At 48.2% G+C, this 18,606-nt stretch overlaps 1 protein-coding gene across 1 annotated transcript in view; it reads right to left on the minus strand.

Moving 5' to 3' along the window:
• Window positions 1-18,357, minus strand: part of LOC115123347 (guanylate cyclase 1, soluble, alpha 2) — an 83,821-nt gene extending 65,464 nt beyond the window's left edge. Inside the window, exons 1-4 of the mRNA XM_065024279.1 lie at window positions 17,639-18,357; window positions 7,067-7,128; window positions 5,510-5,637; window positions 686-1,530 (exon numbers count right to left, since the gene is read on the minus strand). Of these exons, the coding sequence (XP_064880351.1) occupies window positions 686-1,530; window positions 5,510-5,637; window positions 7,067-7,128; window positions 17,639-17,875 (1,272 nt within the window). The 5' untranslated portion in view covers window positions 17,876-18,357. The remainder of the gene's footprint in view (window positions 1-685; window positions 1,531-5,509; window positions 5,638-7,066; window positions 7,129-17,638) is intronic.
• Window positions 18,358-18,606: the final 249 nt, after the last annotated feature.

Below are 18,606 nucleotides of genomic sequence, written 5' to 3' on the forward strand. Positions count from 1 at the left end.
TGTAGCTTGCTGACAAAAGAGACTGTAGATAGAGGATAGAGAGAGCAGTGTGTGTAGCTTGCTGACAGAGGAGACTGTAGATAGAGGATAGAGAGGATTGTGTGTAGCTTGCTGACAAAAGAGACTGTAGATAGAGGATAGAGAGAGCAGTGTGTGTAGCTTGCTGACAGAGGAGACTGTAGATAGAGGACGGAGAGAGCAGTGTGTGTAGCTTGCTGACAGAGGAGACTGTAGATAGAGGATAGAGAGAGCAGTGTGTGTAGCTTGCTGACAGAGGAGACTGTAGATAGAGGACGGAGAGAGCAGTGTGTGTAGCTTGCTGACAGAGGAGACTGTAGATAGAGGATAGAGAGAGCAGTGTGTGTAGCTTGCTGACAGAGGAGACTGTAGATAGAGGACGGAGAGAGCAGTGTGTGTAGCTTGCTGACAGAGGAGACTGTAGATAGAGGATAGAGAGAGCAGTGTGTGTAGCTTGCTGACAGAGGAGACTGTAGATAGAGGACGGAGAGAGCAGTGTGTGTAGCTTGCTGACAGAGGAGACTGTAGATAGAGGATAGAGAGAGCAGTGTGTGTAGCTTGCTGACAGAGGAGACTGTAGATAGAGGATGTTATACAACAGGACCATTTTAGCCTCTTTTTCTGATGCGCCCACACACACACGTAGACACAGACAGTACATAAATACCTTCTCCTTAGTGCCTGACTGGGAGCAGTCTGGCCGGGTGCGGATGGTGAAGGGGGAGGCCAGGCGCAGCAGTATGGCCTGGAAGGTGGGCTGGATCCTGGGGGAGATGATCTCAAAACAGTCCCTGAAGGAGAGGGTCCGGTGAGGCTCGATCCGAGCCTGCCTCCTCAGACCTTCCCCTAGCTGCAGCAGCTCCATGCTGGGGCCCAGCACCAGGTGGAAGGGGAAGGCCCTGCAGAATGTTGCTGGACCGATGCGCAGATCAGTGGGGGAGAGGGAGAGGGGCGGGAGGGTCTGCTTGGGGTTCTCTGTTGGAAGAGTGACAGAGGAGGGAGGGATAGAGGAAGGGGAGGGTGAGGTTTCTCTGATGAGGAAGGAGAGGCAGATGGGGGCAGACGGGGAAGGAGAGGGGGTCGGTGTAGGGGTGGAGTCTCCTTCTGAGTGTTCTGCATCCTCATTGGGCGACAAGGGTGCTAGGGGAGGGGCTTCCTTCACCACAACTTGGGAGTGGAAGATTCGGCGTGCGACGGCTCGGATCAGACCAGGCATAGCCAATCCCACGACAGGGGCGGGGTTAAAGCAATGGAGGAGGAGAAGCTTTCCTTCCACTCTCTCCCTTCCTCTTCCTCTCTCCTCCTCGTGAGGGTCTTTGCATTGAAAGGATGGGCTCTCTGAGGAGGCACGGCGTCCGGTTGAGGTTCTGATGTGTTCTAAGATGGCGTCAAAGCCGTTAAAGAAGTCCTGCAGGTTCCCTCCCACCGCTCTTAGAACTCGCTCGTTCTCCTCGAAACACAGACCGAAGAACTCCTCCCCGAAACGCTCCCTCAGCTCACAGAACTGCACACCTAGAACACAGCACCAGCAGAACATCAGGATAACACATTCACAACCTCAGGACAACACAAACACAACCTCAGGACAACACAAACACAACCTCAGGACAACACAAACACAACCTCAGGACAACACAAACACAACCTCAGGACAACACAAACACAACCTCAGAACAACACAAACACAACCTCAGAACAACACAAACACAACCTCAGGACAACACAACAACAACCTCAGGACACCGTAAGGACAACACAACATCAAAGTAAACGAACACAGCTGGAGTGCCATGGCTGGGCCGTAGGGAGTTATTTACTGTGAAGGACAAGCAGAGCAGAACGCTGATCTAGAGTCAGCTTTAGAGCACGTACGCACACACACACACACGCACGCACGCACGCACACACACACACTTGCTGTTTTTCTGACTGATCAGTCAACCCTGATGCATAACAAACAGAGAGAACACAACAGGCTGGACAACACACAGAAAAGGACAAACCACACACAGGTGGGTTAGGTAATGAGGGTATGGTGAGGAGCATGCTGACATTTACAAGCATGTCACGGCTGAGACAGCGATGGAGAGAGGGAGGTTGAGAGAAATGGAGAGAGGGAGGTAGACAGATGGTGTGAGGGAAGTAGACAGACGGAGGGAGGTAGACAGTATGAGGGAAGGAGGTAGAGGGAGATGGAAAGAGGTAGAAGTAGATGGAGGAAGGTAAAGGGAGATGGAGGGAGGGAGGTAGAGGGAGGGTGGGAGGTAGAGAGAGATGGAGGGGGATTTAGAGAGATGGAGGGGGGGTAGACAGATGGAGGGAGGGAGATGGGGGGAAGGAGGGATGAAGAGGGAGATGGAGGGAGGAAGGTAGAGCGAAGGAGGTAGAGAGAGATGGAGGGAGGAGCGTAGAGAGAGATTGAGGGGAGGTAGAGAGACGGAGGGAGGGAGGAATGTAGTGCAAGGGAGGGAGAGATATGGAGGGAGGAGGGTAGAGAGAGATTGAGGGGGAGGTAGAGAGAGACAGAGGGAGGGAAGGAGGGATGTAAGTGCAAGGGAGGGAGAGAGATGGAGGGAAAGGAGAGATGGAGGGAGAGAGGGAAGTTGAGAGATGGAGGGAGAGAGGGAAGAAGAGAGATGGAGTGAGAGAGGGAAGTAGAGAGATGGAGGGAGAGTGGGAAGTAGAGAGATGGAAGGAGAGAGGTAGATAGAGATGGAGGGAGGGAGGTAGATGGAGGGAGAGGGAGGGAGGTAGAGAGATATGGAGGGAGGTAGAGAGAGATGGAGGGAGGTAGAGAGAGATGGAGGGATGCAGAGAGAGATGGAGGGATGTAGAGAGAGATGGAGGGAGGTAGAGAGATGGAGGGAAGTAGAGAGAGATGGAGGGAAGAAGAGAGAGATGGAGGGAGGTAGAGAGAGATGGAGGGAGGGAGGTAGATGGAGGGAGGTAGAGAGAGAGAGATTGTGGGAGTGAGGTAGATGGAAATGGAGGGAGGGAGGAAGGGAGGTAGAGGTAGAGAGATGGAGATAGAGAGAAATGGAGGGAAGGAGAGAGATGGAGGGAGGTAGATGGAGGGAGGGAGGTAGAGAGATGGAGGGAGGGAGGTAGAGAGAGATGGAGGGAGGTAGAGAGAGATGGAGGGAGGTAGAGAGAGATGGAGGGAGGCAGAGAGAGATGGAGGGATGTAGAGAGAGATGGAGGGAGGTAGAGAGAGATGGAGGGATGTAGAGAGATGGAGGGAAGTAGAGAGAGATGGAGAGAAGAAGAGAGAGATGGAGGGAGGTAGAGAGAGATGGAGGGGGAGGTAGATGGAGGGAGGTAGAGAGAGAGAGATGGAGGGAGGTAGATGGAGGGAGGGAGGTAGAGAGATGGAGGGAGGTAGATGGAGGGAGGGAGGTAGAGAGATGGAGGGAGGTAGATGGAGGGAGGAGGTAGAGAGATGGAGGGGGAGGGAGGTAGATGGAGATGATGGAGGGAGGTAGATGGAGGGAGGGAGGTAGAGAGATGGAGGGAGGTAGATGGAGGGAGGGAGGTAGAGAGATGGAGTGAGGTAGATGGGGGAGGGAGGTAGAGAGATGGAGGGAGGTAGATGGAGGGAGGGAGGTAGATGGAGATGATGGAGGGAGGTAGAGAGATGGAGGGAGAACACTGAGGAACAGGTTGGGCTTTAACCATTAATAACCATCAGTACTTCAGCACAAGACAGAAGGATGGAGGGGGGAGGAGAGAAAGGGATTAGGGAAGAGGAGGGAGGGAGGAGAGAGAGGGATTAGGGAAGAGGAGGGAGGGAGGAGAGAGAGGGATTAGGGAAGAGGAGGGAGGTAGGAGAGAGAGGGATTAGGGAAGAGGAGGGAGGTAGGAGAGAGAGGGATTAGGGAAGAGGAGGGAGGTAGGATAGCCAGGAAAGGGAGAGGAAGGAGGAGAGAGAGGAATTAGGGAAGAGGAGGGAGGTAGGAGAGCCAGGAAAGGGAGAGGAAGGAGGAGACAGAGGGATTAGGGAAGAGGAGGGAGGTAGGATAGCCAGGAAAGGGAGAGGAAGGAGGAGAGAGAGGGATTGGGGAAGAGGATGAGAGGCAGGAGAGACAGGAAAGGGAGAGGAAGGAAGAGAGAAAGAGAAAAGCAGAAAGAGGTCAAGAAGAAGTGTGTTTGCCAGAGCTCCACCGAGATGTGTCTCCTCATTAGAAGGTAGCTGTAGGGTGTGAGGGGTTCATGTGCATGCATGTGGAGGTGTTGCTTTTAGTTGCAAAGTGCAGCTGAATAATTATTATAGTGTAAACATTATAAATCACACACCTATTCCACACACAGCTTCATTTTTGTGAAATGTCAGGACTTTTTGGGGAGTCAAAATGACACACACATACATTTGGACATAAATCAAACCCTTATACATCAAAAAGCACACACTATCCCTTACTAAGCATAGTTAGCAGACAGCACTAATCAAACCCTGATACATCAAAAAGCACACACTATCCCTTACCAAGCATAGTTAGCAGACAGCACTAATCAAACCCTGATGCATCAAAAAGCACACACCATCCCTTACTAAGCATAGTTAGCAGACAGCATTAATCAAAACCTTATACATCAAAAAGCACACACCATCCCTTACTAAGCATAGTTAGCAGACAGCATTAATCAAACAAAGTTAGCAGTAAAAAGCACACACTATCCCTTACTAAGCATAGTTAGCAGAGAGCACTAATCAAACCCTGACAATCAAAAAGCACACACTATCCTTTACTAAGCATAGTTAGCAGACAGCACTAATCAAACCCTGATACATTAAAAAGCACACACTATCCCTTACTAAGCATAGTTAGCAGACAGCACTAATCAAACCCTGATACATTAAAAAGCACACACTATCCCTTACTAAGCATAGTTAGCAGACAGCACTAATCAAACCCTGATACATTAAAAAGCACACACTATCCCTTACTAAGCATAGTTAGCAGACAGCACTAATCAAACCCTGATACATCAAAAAGCACACACTATCCCTTACTAAGCATAGTTAGCAGAGAGCACTAATCAAACCCTGATGCATCAAAAAGCACACACTATCCCTTACTAAGCATAGTTAGCAGACAGCACTAATCAAACCCTGATACATTAAAAAGCACACACTATCCCTTACTAAGCATAGTTAGCAGACAGCACTAATCAAACCCTGATACATCAAAAAGCACACACTATCCCTTACTAAGCATAGTTAGCAGAGAGCACTAATCAAACCCTGATGCATCAAAAAGCACACACTATCCCTTATAGTGTGTGGGATAGTGTATCCCTTACTAAGCATAGTTAGCAGACAGCACTAATGTGCACACAGAGACTAAGCAGAGAGCATAGAAGTCCTTAAAAGCACACACACACAAAGTAAACAGGCAGTACCAATAACATTCTGCCAACACACAACTCTACACCGACGGGCTACACATGTACGACACACACCCACTCAGTCACATGGTAGAGTGATACTGACCCTGTAGAGTAGCCATGTACTGTAGTATTCCTGAGATGTCCTCCTCTTCTCCAGAACCACAATGATCCACAAAGGGACACTTCTCCAAAGTAACACTTCTCTTTTCCTCCTTCCCATCCTCTCTGCACCTTTGACACACACACACACGGAATGGGGACAGAGAGATTATATAATTAAGCAATAAGGCCCGAGAGAGTGTGGTATATGGCCAATATACCACGGCTAAGGGCTGTTCTTAAGCACGACGCAACATGGAGTGCCTGGATACAGCCCTTAGCCGTGGTATATTGGCCATATACCACAAACCCCTGAGGTGCCTTATTACTATTATAAACTGATTACCAACGTAACTAGAGCAGTACAAATAAATGTTTTGTCATATCCGTGGTATACGGTCAAATATACCACAGCTGTCAGCCAATCAGCATTCAGGGCTCAAACCCCCCAGTTTATAACAGGCTAGAGAGTGCCTCATTGCTGGTCTGTTTATAAACCAATGGGGCATTACCGTAATATTTACCGTGGCATTACTATAATATTGACCTGCTATGTCTAATGAACACATTTACCACCCTAATAGACAGAGATCACACACACACACACACACACACACACACACACACACAGTAATAATTAACTATACTGAACAAAATGTAAACGCAACATGCAACAATTTCTATGGTTTTACTGAGTTACAGTTCATATAAGGTAATCAGTCAATTGAAATAAATTCATTATGCCCTAATCTATGGATTTCACGACTGGACAGGGATGCAGCCACTGGGGAGCTAGGTCCACCCTCAGTTTCCTCAGCTGTCGGCATGGCTGGTCTCAGACAATCCCGCAGGTGAAGAAGCTGGAAGTGGAGGCCCTGGGTTGGCGTGGTTACATGTGGTCTGCGGTTGTGAGGCCAATTGGACGTACTACCAAATTCTCTAAAATGACGTTGGAGTCATATGGTAGAGAAATTAACATCTGGCAACAGCTCTGGTGGACATTCCTGCAGTCAGCATGCCAATTGCACACTCCCTCAAAACTTGAGACATCTGTGGCATTGTGTTGTTTATAGTGGCCTTTTATTGTCCCCTGCACCTGTCAGGTGGATGGATTATCTTGGCAAAGGAGAAATGCTCACTAACAGAAAAGTAAACACATTTGTGCACAAATTAGAAAGAAATCATATTTTTGTGTGTATGAAAAACTTCTGGGATCTTTTATTTCAGCTCATGAAACATGGGACCAACACTTTACATGTTGTGTTTATATTTTTGTTCAGTACGGTTCAAAACAAGGACACAGAGCAACAGAATATACAAACACACGTGTTAGGTAACGGATTAATTAGTTACATGGTTCTCATTTATAACACTTATATGAGCTAAAACAGTACAGTAGCCTTGCTCTTATGTGACCTCACTATGTTACGATAAATCATTACTCACAGTATGCTTATTCTCTCTTCCCATAGGCCTATAGCTACCTCTACTACACCATTCTCAAGGACGCAGACACATGCACACACACACGCATACAAACACGCAGCACAGCAGTCCTTACCTGATCTCTTTCTGTCTGTAGAACTCTAAGGTTCTCTGTAAAGACTGTTGAACCATCTGTGTCTGAAAGAAGATTAAAAAAAAATTAAAAAATGTCACTGGGCCAGTAACCAAGAGGTTGCTGGTTCGAATCCCGAGGTAACAAGGTGAAAAGTCTGCCGATGTTCCCTTAAGCAAGGCACCCTAATTGCTCCAGGGTCACCATTGATAATGGCAGACCGTGGCCATGGCCCCACTCTCTCCGATATGCAAAAAAAAACACATTTTCAATTCACACATGCACATTAATACACACTTGTACATGTGTGGAATAGGACAAAAATAAGCACACTGCTGTCCTGGTCGGGTCAAGTGGTCGCTAAAAACTCAGGGCCCTAAATATAAAAACAGATAATTTCAGCAGACCGCATTTAATACTTTATTAACATTCCAGCAATGTATTACTGGCACACAAAAACACTATCCTCTCCTATGAACCACGAAAAAACACTATCCTTTTCTATGACAAAAACACTATCCTTTCCTATCGACAATGACAAAAACACTATCCTCTCCTATCAACCACGACAAAAACACTATCCTCTCCTATCATCCACGACAAAAACACTATCCTCTCCTATTATCAACCACGACAAAAACACTATCCTTTCCTATCGACAATGACAAAAACACTATCCTTTTCTATGACAAAAACACTATCCTTTCCTATCGACAATGACAAAAACACTATCCTTTCCTATCGACAATGACAAAAACACTATCCTCTCCTATCAACCACGACAAAAACACTATCCTCTCCTATCATCCACGACAAAAACACTATCCTCTCCTATCAACCACGACAAAAACACTATCCTCTCCTATTAACCACGACAAACACTATCCTCTCCTATCAACAACGACAAAAACACTATCCTCTCCTATCATCCACGACAAAAACACTATCCTCTCCTATCAACCACGACAAAAACACTATCCTTTCCTATCGACAATGACAAAAACACTATCCTTTTCTATGACAAAAACACTATCCTTTCCTATCGACAATGACAAAAACACTATCCTTTCCTATCGACAATGACAAAAACACTATCCTCTCCTATCAACCACGACAAAAACACTATCCTCTCCTATCAACCACGACAAAAACACTATCCTCTCCTATTAACCACGACAAACACTATCCTCTCCTATCAACAACGACAAAAACACTATCCTCTCCTATCAACCACGACAAAAACACTATCCTCTCCTATCAACCACGACAAACACTATCCTCTCCTATGAACCACGACAAAAACATTTCATTATAGTAAAACGGTTTGATTTGTCTAATCTTAGCAATTTCTTCTTAGCTAGCTACATAGCCGTCTTTGTATCAAAGATAATTGCGTAATTATCGTATTTCGTCGTCCTAACGTATCTGCCCAGCAGCTAGCCAGCTAGCTAACGCCCACCGTCTACATAGCTAGCTACATAGCCGTCTCTGTAGCTAGCTACATAGCCGTCTCTGTATCAAAGATAATTGTGTAGATAATTGTGTAGTCTAGAGCGATTTTCTAGGTTACCTAGCCAGCTATTGTCGTTCTTTTAACGCAACGTAACGTAATCAACACTGCTAGCTAGCTAGCCAGCTAGCCCCTGAATCAACAACGCAGCCAGCTATTTGTCGTCCTTAACGTAGGAGACACTGCTAGCTAGCCAACAGCTAGCTAACGTCTACCGATTAGAACTCAACAACCCGGTCGCATTCCGCCTCGCTCCACAGGTAGTATCACAGTTTCATTTCATTTCATTACAGTACAACGGTTTGATTTGTTTGATCGTAGCTAGCTACATAGCTAGCTACATAGCCGTCTCTGTATCAAAGATAATTGTGTAGTCTAGAGCGATTTTCTAGGTTACCTAGCCAGCTATTGTCGTTCTTTTAACGCAACGTAACGTAATCAACACTGCTAGCTAGCCAGCTAGCCCCCGAATCAACATCGCAGCCACTGCCAGCTAGCCTACAAAGTCAACAACGCAGCCACTGCCAGCTAGCCTACTTCAGCAGTACTGTATCATTTTTAATCATTTTAGTCAATAAGATTCTTGCTACGTAAGCTCAACTTTCTGAACATTCGAGACGTGTAGTCCACTTGTCATTCCAATCTCCTTTGCATTAGCGTAGCCTCTTCTGTAGCCTGTCAACTATGTGTCTGTCTATCCCTGTTCTCTCCTCTCTGCACAGACCATACAAACGCTCCACACCGCGTGGCCGCGGCCACCCTAATCTGGTGGTCCCAGCGCGCACGACCCACGTGGAGTTCCAGGTCTCCGGTAGCCTCTGGAACTGCCGATCTGCGGCCAACAAGGCAGAGTTCATCTCAGCCTATGCCTCCCTCCAGTCCCTCGACTTCTTGGCACTGACGGAAACATGGATCACCACAGATAACACTGCTACTCCTACTGCTCTCTCTTCGTCCGCCCACGTGTTCTCGCACACCCCGAGAGCTTCTGGTCAGCGGGGTGGTGGCACCGGGATCCTCATCTCTCCCAAGTGGTCATTCTCTTTCTCCCCTTACCCATCTGTCTATCGCCTCCTTTGAATTCCATGCTGTCACAGTTACCTGCCCTTTCAAGCTTAACATCCTTATCATTTATCGCCCTCCAGGTTCCTCGGAGAGTTCATCAATGAGCTTGATGCCTTGATAAGCTCCTTTCCTGAGGACGGCTCACCTCTCACAGTTCTGGGCGACTTTAACCTCCCCACGTCTACCTTTGACTCTTTCCTCTCTGCCTCCTTCTTTCCACTCCTCTCCTCTTTTGACCTCTCCTCTCACCTTCCCCCTACTCACAAGGCAGGCAATACGCTCGACCTCATCTTTACTAGATGCTGTTCTTCCACTAACCTCATTGCAACTCCCCTCCAAGTCTCCGACCACTACCTTGTATCCTTTTCCCTCTCGCTCTCATCCAACACTTCCCACACTGCCCCTACTCGGATGGTATCGCGCCGTCCCAACCTTCGCTCTCTCCCCCGCTACTCTCTCCTCTTCCATCCTATCATCTCTTCCCTCTGCTCAATCCTTCTCCAACCTATCTCCTGATTCTGCCTCCTCAACCCTCCTCTCCTCCCTTTCTGCATCCTTTGACTCTCTATGTCCCCTATCCTCCAGGCCGGCTCGGTCCTCCCCTCCCGCTCCGTGGCTCGACGACTCATTGGGAGCTCACAGAACAGGGCTCCGGGCAGCCGAGCGGAAATGTAGGAAAACTCGCCTCCTGCGAACCTGGCATCCTTTCACTCCCTCCTCTCTACATTTTCCTCTTCTGTCGCTGCTGCTAAAGCCACTTTCTACCACTCTAAATTCCAAGCATCTGCCTCTAACCCTAGGAAGCTCTTTGCCACCTTCTCCTCCCTCCTGAATCCCCCTCCCCTCCCCCTCCTCCCTCTCTGCAGATGACTTCGTCAACCATTTTGAAAAGAAGGTCGACGACATCCGATCCTCGTTTGCTAAGTCAAACGACACCGCTGGTTCTGCTCACACTGCCCTACCCTGTGCTCTGACCTCTTTCTCCCCTCTCTCTCCAGATGAAATCTCGCGTCTTGTGACGGCCGGCCGCCCAACAACCTGCCCGCTTGACCCTATCCCCTCCTCTCTTCTCCAGACCATTTCCGGAGACCTTCTCCCTTACCTCACCTCGCTCATCAACTCATCCCTGACCGCTGGCTACGTCCCTTCCGTCTTCAAGAGAGCGAGAGTTGCACCCCTTCTGAAAAAACCTACACTCGATCCCTCCGATGTCAACAACTACAGACCAGTATCCCTTCTTTCTTTTCTCTCCAAAACCCTTGAACGTGCCGTCCTTGGCCAGCTCTCCCGCTATCTCTCTCAGAATGACCTTCTTGATCCAAATCAGTCAGGTTTCAAGACTAGTCATTCAACTGAGACTGCTCTTCTCTGTATCACGGAGGCGCTCCGCACTGCTAAAGCTAACTCTCTCTCCTTCTAGACCTATCGGCTGCCTTCGATACTGTGAACCATCAGATCCTCCTCTCCACCCTCTCCGAGTTGGGCATCTCCGGCGCGGCCCACGCTTGGATTGCGTCCTACCTGACAGGTCGCTCCTACCAGGTGGCGTGGCGAGAATCCGTCTCCTCACCACGTGCTCTCACCACTGGTGTCCCCCAGGGCTCTGTTCTAGGCCCTCTCCTATTCTCGCTATACACCAAGTCACTTGGCTCTGTCATAACCTCACATGGTCTCTCCTATCATTGCTATGCAGACGACACACAATTAATCTTCTCCTTTCCCCCTTCTGATGACCAGGTGGCGAATCGCATCTCTGCATGTCTGGCAGACATATCAGTGTGGATGACGGATCACCACCTCAAGCTGAACCTCGGCAAGACGGAGCTGCTCTTCCTCCCGGGGAAGGACTGCCCGTTCCATGATCTCGCCATCACGGTTGACAACTCCACTGTGTCCTCCTCCCAGAGCGCTAAGAACCTTGGCGTGATCCTGGACAACACCCTGTCATTCTCAACTAACATCAAGGCGGTGGCCCGTTCCTGTAGGTTCATGCTCTACAACATCCGCAGAGTACGACCCTGCCTCACACAGGAAGCGGCGCAGGTCCTAATCCAGGCACTTGTCATCTCCCGTCTGGATTACTGCAACTCGCTGTTGGCTGGGCTCCCTGCCTGTGCCATTAAACCCCTACAACTCATCCAGAACGCCGCAGCCCGTCTGGTGTTCAACCTTCCCAAGTTCTCTCACGTCACCCCGCTCCTCCGCTCTCTCCACTGGCTTCCAGTTGAAGCTCGCATCCGCTACAAGACCATGGTGCTTGCCTATGGAGCTGTGAGGGGAACGGCACCTCAGTACCTCCAGGCTCTGATCAGGCCCGACACCCAAACAAGGGCACTGCGTTCATCCAACTCTGGCCTGCTCGCCTCCCTACCACTGAGGAAGTACAGTTCCCGCTCAGCCCAGTCAAAACTGTTCGCTGCTCTGGCCCCCCAATGGTGGAACAAACTCCCTCACGACGCCAGGACAGCGGAGTCAATCACCACCTTCCGGAGACACCTGAAACCCCACCTCTTTAAGGAATACCTAGGATAGGATAAAGTAATCCTTCTCACCCCCCCCCCCCCTTAGATGCACTATTGTAAAGTGGCTGCTCCACTGGATGTCATAAGGTGAATGCACCAATTTGTAAGTCGCTCTGGATAAGAGCGTCTGCTAAATGACTTAAATGTAAATGTAAATGTAAAACACAATCCTCTCCTATCAACCACGACAAAAACACTATCCTCTTCTATCAACCACGACAAAAGCACTATCCTCTCCTATCAACCACGACAAAAACACTATCCTCTCCTATCAACAACGACAAAAACACTATCCTTTTCTATGACAAAAACACTATCCTCTCCTATCAACCACGACAAAAACACTATCCTCTCCTATGAACCACGACAAAAACACTATCCTCTCCTATCAACCACGACAAAAACACTATCCTCTCCTATCAACAACGACAAAAACACTATCCTTTTCTATGACAAAAACACTATCCTCTCCTATCAACCACGACAAAAACACTATCCTCTCCTATGAACCACGACAAAAACACTATCCTCTCCTATCAACCATGACAAAAACACTATCCTTTTCTATGACAAAAACACGACCCTTTTCTATGACAAAAACACTATCCTTTCCTATCGACAATGACAAAAACACTATCCTTTCCTATCGACAAAGACAAAAACACTATCCTCTCCTATCAACCACGACAAAAACACCATCCTCTCCTATCAACCATGACAAAAACACTATCCTCTCCTATCAACAACGACAAAAACACTATCCTCTCCTATTAACAATGACAAAAACACTATCCTTTTCTATGGCAAAAGCACTATCCTTTTCTATGACAAAAACACTATCCCTTCCTATCGACAATGACAAAAACACTATCCTTTCCTATCGACAATGACAAAAACACTATCCTTTTCTATGACAAAAACACTATCCCTTCCTATCGACAATGACAAAAACACTATCCCTTCCTATCGACAATGACAAAAACACTATCATTTCCTATCGACAATGACAAAAACACTATCCCTTCCTATCGACAATGACAAAAACACTATCCCTTCCTATCGACAATGACAAAAACACTATCCTTTCCTATCGACAATGACAAAAACACTATCCTTTTCTATGACAAAAACACTATCCTTTCCTATTGACAAAAACACTATCCTTTTCTATGACAAAAACACTATCCTTTTCTATGACAAAAACACTATCCTTTTCTATCAACAATGACAAAAACACTATCCTTTCCTATTGACAATGACAAAAACACTATCCTTTTCTATGACAAAAACACTATCCTTTCCTATCGACAATGACAAAAACACTATCATTTTCTATGACAAAAACACTATCCTTTCCTATCGACGATGAAAAAAACACTATCCTTTCCTATTGACAAAAACACTATCCTTTCCTATCGACAATGACAAAAACACTATCCTTTCCTAACGACAATGACAAAAACACTATCCTTTCCTATCGACAATGACAAAAACACTATCCTTTTCTATGGCAAAAACACTATCCTTTTCTATCGACAATGACAAAAACACTATCCTTTTCTATGACAAAAACACTATCCTTTCCTATCGACAATGACAAAAACACTATCCTTTCCTATCGACAATGACAAAAACACTATCCTTTTCTATCGGCAATGACAAAAACACTATCCTTTCCTATCGACAATGACAAAAACACTATACTTTTCTATGACAAAAACACTATCCTTTCCTATCGACAATGACAAAAACACTATCCTTTTCTATGACAAAAACACTATCCTTTCCTATCGACAATGACAAAAACACCTTTGTTTCCTATCAACATCGACAAAAACACTATCCTTTCCTATCAACAACGACAAAAACACTATCCTTTCCTATCAACAACGACAAAAACACTATCCTCTGACTGAGAGGCTCTGACAGACGGAGTGTGTGTGTATGCATGCGTGTGTGAGAGAGAGTGCGAGATAGAGAGAGCGAGACAGAGAGGAGAGAGCAACAGAGAGAGAGAGACAGACAGACACACAGAGACAGAGAAAGAGAGAGGCTGAGCCAGAGGGAGAGGGCTTAATATGATGAACATTAATACAATCCTGTAGCAATGGTAAAAGGACACTGTGTCAGCCTGGGGTCATCCAACGGTCTCTGCTGAAACCTGGTGTACAGGAGACCGGCATCTGGCTCATCTAACGGACTCTGCTGAAACCTGGTGTACAGGAGACCGGCATCTGGCTCATCTAACGGCCTCTGCTGAAACCTGGTGTACAGGAGACCGGCATCTGGCTCATCTAACGGACTCTGCTGAAACCTGGTGTACAGGAGACCGGCATCTGGCTCATCTAACGGCCTCTGCTGAAACCTGGTGTACATGAGACCGGCATCTGGCTCATCTAACGGCCTCTGCTGAAACCTGGTGTACAGGAGACCGGCATCTGGCTCATCTAACGGACTCTGCTGAAACCTGGTGTACAGGAGACCGGCATCTGGCTCATCTAACGGCCTCTGCTGAAACCTGGTGTACAGGAGACCGGCATCTGGCTCATCTAACGGACTCTGCTGAAACCTGGTGTACAGGAGACCGGCATCTGGCTCATCTAACGGACTCTGCTGAAACCTGGTGTACAGGAGACCGGCATCTGGCTCATCTAACGTTATACATACAGGCATAGTGTGTTTGTGTCCTGTGAGAATGTCCTTGTTTTAGCCATTCATTCACAGAACATACGTCATCGACACACACTCACTCTCTCCACACATAACCAGCAGAAAACCAGTAAACACAATGACAAGCACACATCTTTTATCACATTTCACTAACAAACATTCACATCTCAAAGTCTTGTATATTAATCCATACACCCACACACATACACAATGAAAAGGTGGGTTGGCTTGTTAACACACAGTGGATCAGCTGGCTGATCCATACACACACACACTGACACACACACAATGAAAAATGTGTTAATTTGTGATTTTAGTTTTACTCTCTCCTTTCTTCTCCCCTCCCTCCATCATCTGTATCCTTCTTCTGCCCTCCTTTCCTCCCTCCCTCATCTGTATCCTTTCTCTGCCCTCCTTTCCTCCCTCCATCATCTGTATCCTTCCTCTGCCCTCCTTTCCTCTCCCCTCCCTCCATCCTTCCTCTGCCCTCCTTTCCTCTCTCCCCTCCCTCCATCCTTCCTCTGCCCTCCTTTCCTCCCTCTATCATCTGTATCCTTCCTCTGCCCTCCTTTCCTCCCTCCATCTGTATCCTTCCTCTGCCCTCCTTTCCTCCCTCTATAATCTGTATCCTTCCTCTGCCCTCCTTTCCTCCCTCAATAATCTGCATCCTTCCTCTGCCCTCCTTTCCTCCCTCCCTCCATCATCTGTAGCCTTCCTCTGCCCTCCTTTCCTCCCTCCATCATCTGTATCCTTCCTCTGCCCTCCTTTCCTCTCTCCCCTCCCTCCATCCTTCCTCTGCCCTCCTTTCCTCTCTCCTCTCCCTCCATCCTTCCTCTGCCCTCCTTTCCTCCCTCCATAATCTGCATCCTTCCTCTGCCCTCCTTTCCTCCCTCCCTCCATCATCTGTATCCTTCCTCTGCCCTCCTTTCCTTCCTCCATCATCTCTATCCTCCCTCCGCCCTCCTTTCCTCTCTCCCCTCCCTCCCTCATCTGCATCCTGCATCCTTCCTCTGCCCTCCTTTCCTCTCTCCCCTCCATAATCTGCATCCTTCCTCTGCCCTCCTTTCTGCAGCATCTCTGTTTTTCCTCTCTCCCCTCCCTCCATAATCTGTATCCTTCCTCTGCTCTCCTTTCCTCCCTCCCTCCATCATCTGTATCCTTCCTCTGCCCTCCTTTCCTTCCTCCATCATCTGTATCCTTCCTCTGCCCTCCTTTCCTCTCTCCCCTCCCTCCATAATCTGTATCCTCCCTCTGCCCTCCTTTCCTCTCTCCCCTCCATAATCTGTATCCTTCCCCTGCCCTCCTTTCCTCTCTCCCCTCCCTCCATAATCTGTATCCTCCCCCTGCCCTCCTTTCCTCTCTCCCCTCCCTCCATAATCTGTATCCTCCCTCTGCCCTCCTTTCCTCTCTCCCCTCCATAATCTGTATCCTTCCTCTGCCCTCCTTTCCTCTCTCCCCTCCATAATCTGTATCCTCCCTCTGCCCTCCTTTCCTCTCTCCCCTCCATAATCTGTATCCTTCCCCTGCCCTCCTTTCCTCTCTCCCCTCCCTCCATAATCTGTATCCTCCCTCTGCCCTCCTTTCCTCTCTCCCCTCCATAATCTGTATCCTTCCTCTGCCCTCCTTTCCTCTCTCCCCTCCATAATCTGTATCCTTCCTCTGCCCTCCTTTCCTCTCTCCCCTCCCTCCATAATCTGTATCCTCCCTCTGCCCTCCTTTCCTCTCTCCCCTCCCTCCATAATCTGTATCCTCCCTCTGCCCTCCTTTCCTCTCATCTGTATCCTTCCTCTGCCCTCCTTTCCTCTCTCCCCTCCCTCCATCATCTGTATCCTTCATATGCCTTTCTCCTGTATCCTATCTCTTCAAGCAGTTCTTCTCTCTCCTCCTCTCTCCTCAAAGCAGTTCTCATCTCTCCTCTTTCTCTCTCCTCAAGCAGTTCTCATCTCTCCTCAAGCAGTATAATGTGTGGAGACAGGGGGAGGGTATGCCCATCTGTGTGTGAAGACGCTGTTTGTGTGTCCTCTGTTCTGGGTCACCGTGACTGGCCTGGTTGATAGTATCAGGACCGTGAAGCGAACACCAAGTACATGCTCTGTTCTCCCGGTCATGGCTGACTGGTCACTAAGGAGTGGTCCACTCCTTGCCTTGCTCTTGCACGATTGGGTCACCATGATTGGTGGGGGTGGGGGGGGGGCTGTAGGCCTCTTATTACCAGTACTGAGGCACAGACCCAGACCCAGTACTAATTCTGACAGAATCAGGTATCATAAAGCTTTTCATTTCAAAGCAGGCTCTGGTCGTTCTGCTTTTGGCCAGGGAGTAGCAAGTTAAGCACTTCCCTTGGACCAAGAGAATAAAAAAAGAGTATTATATTAGACCAGGATTTATTTATCACAACAATCATCAAATGCATCTTTAATATGTAGCTTCTTTCCTAGTTTCTATTCCTTAACCTACACTGTTCTGAAAACAAAGTTTAATGATGCAGTAAGCTGGAGCCCTCCCTACCTGGTCATTTATTTCACCTGTCCACCTCTTTCATGTCAGTGCAGATGGGGGAGAGGAGGCTTGAGGGAATCAGCTAAACTACACACTGTAAACAGTCTGCCTTCAGTACACTCACCAGAACAACCTCATCACCCAGTAAGGAGTGATATAGACTAGGCTACCTACTACCCATTCTCTCTCTCTCGTTATTCTAACAGTCATCTCTAGGGTGCTGGCCCTTGTGTAATCACGCAGGTGAAGCATGCCGAGGGGAGAGAGAAATACCGGAGAAAATCTGCTGTTTTTGTTACTGTATCCTACCGTGGGCGACGTTAACCTCCTCAAGCTCTCCCCGAGCGAGTCCAGGTTCACGCGCTTCCGTCTTGTCGCCCGTTTGGGTCCCGGTGCGTCCTCGAACGGGCACGCGAGCTTCTCCACGGGGCTCTTGCCGTTCCAGATGCGTGAAAATGGGCAGGAGTCGCCATCATCTCCAGGGCTCTCCAGGCACTCCGAGCCCATCGAGCTGAACGACTCTGACGAGATCTTGCGCGAGGACATGCTGCTGCTGCTAAGCGCGAGAAGTCCGGGCGCGTACGCGTGCGGCGACGAAACAACACGCGGCTACGGGGACTCATCAGATGCACTTGCGTGGGAAAGATTGCGAGGCGCGCGCGCCGGTTAAGAGCGACACTAACGGCACGCGATCATTTAGAGAACAAACAAATAGGCTATCGCGACATCCAGATAGGGACTAGGTTCACCAGCTGAATCTCATGTCTAACGTTTTTAACGGTTGTCCCTTTTGTTTTCCCTTTGAAATCCCAGGTGGAAGTATTTTGCCTGCTGCGCACCTCTACTGTCAAGTCATGTGCGGCTTCACGGCTTTCTGACTCTGTCTGTGTGAACTGCTCATCCTTTCATCCCTGCAGTTGGCTGGCTGTATTCCTCTCCTCTCCGGTGGGCGGGAAACGGTGTGTCCAGGTTCGGAACTGAGGATCGGAAGATACCGAGAGATGCTCGCGCAGTCAGCATGCAGTCAAACATCAGCTCGAGCCGCTGCCTGGTGGAGTTATATCTGTCCACTCTGCTCAAGCTCTAGAGCATCACTATTCTACACTACCTCCATCCGCCACAGCCAATCAGATTTAACATCAGATTTAACCCTGCCCCTCCTACCATCCATATGAGAGGGAGACTTTAGTCTAGAGCTATGCTAATGTATGGCGCAGATACTGACGAAGGAGACACTAGACTACTACAAGCAACTGCATGACACACCAAGACATAAC

This window comes from Oncorhynchus nerka, linkage group LG11 (genome assembly GCF_034236695.1).
Source record: "Oncorhynchus nerka isolate Pitt River linkage group LG11, Oner_Uvic_2.0, whole genome shotgun sequence".
NCBI lineage: Eukaryota > Metazoa > Chordata > Actinopteri > Salmoniformes > Salmonidae > Oncorhynchus > Oncorhynchus nerka.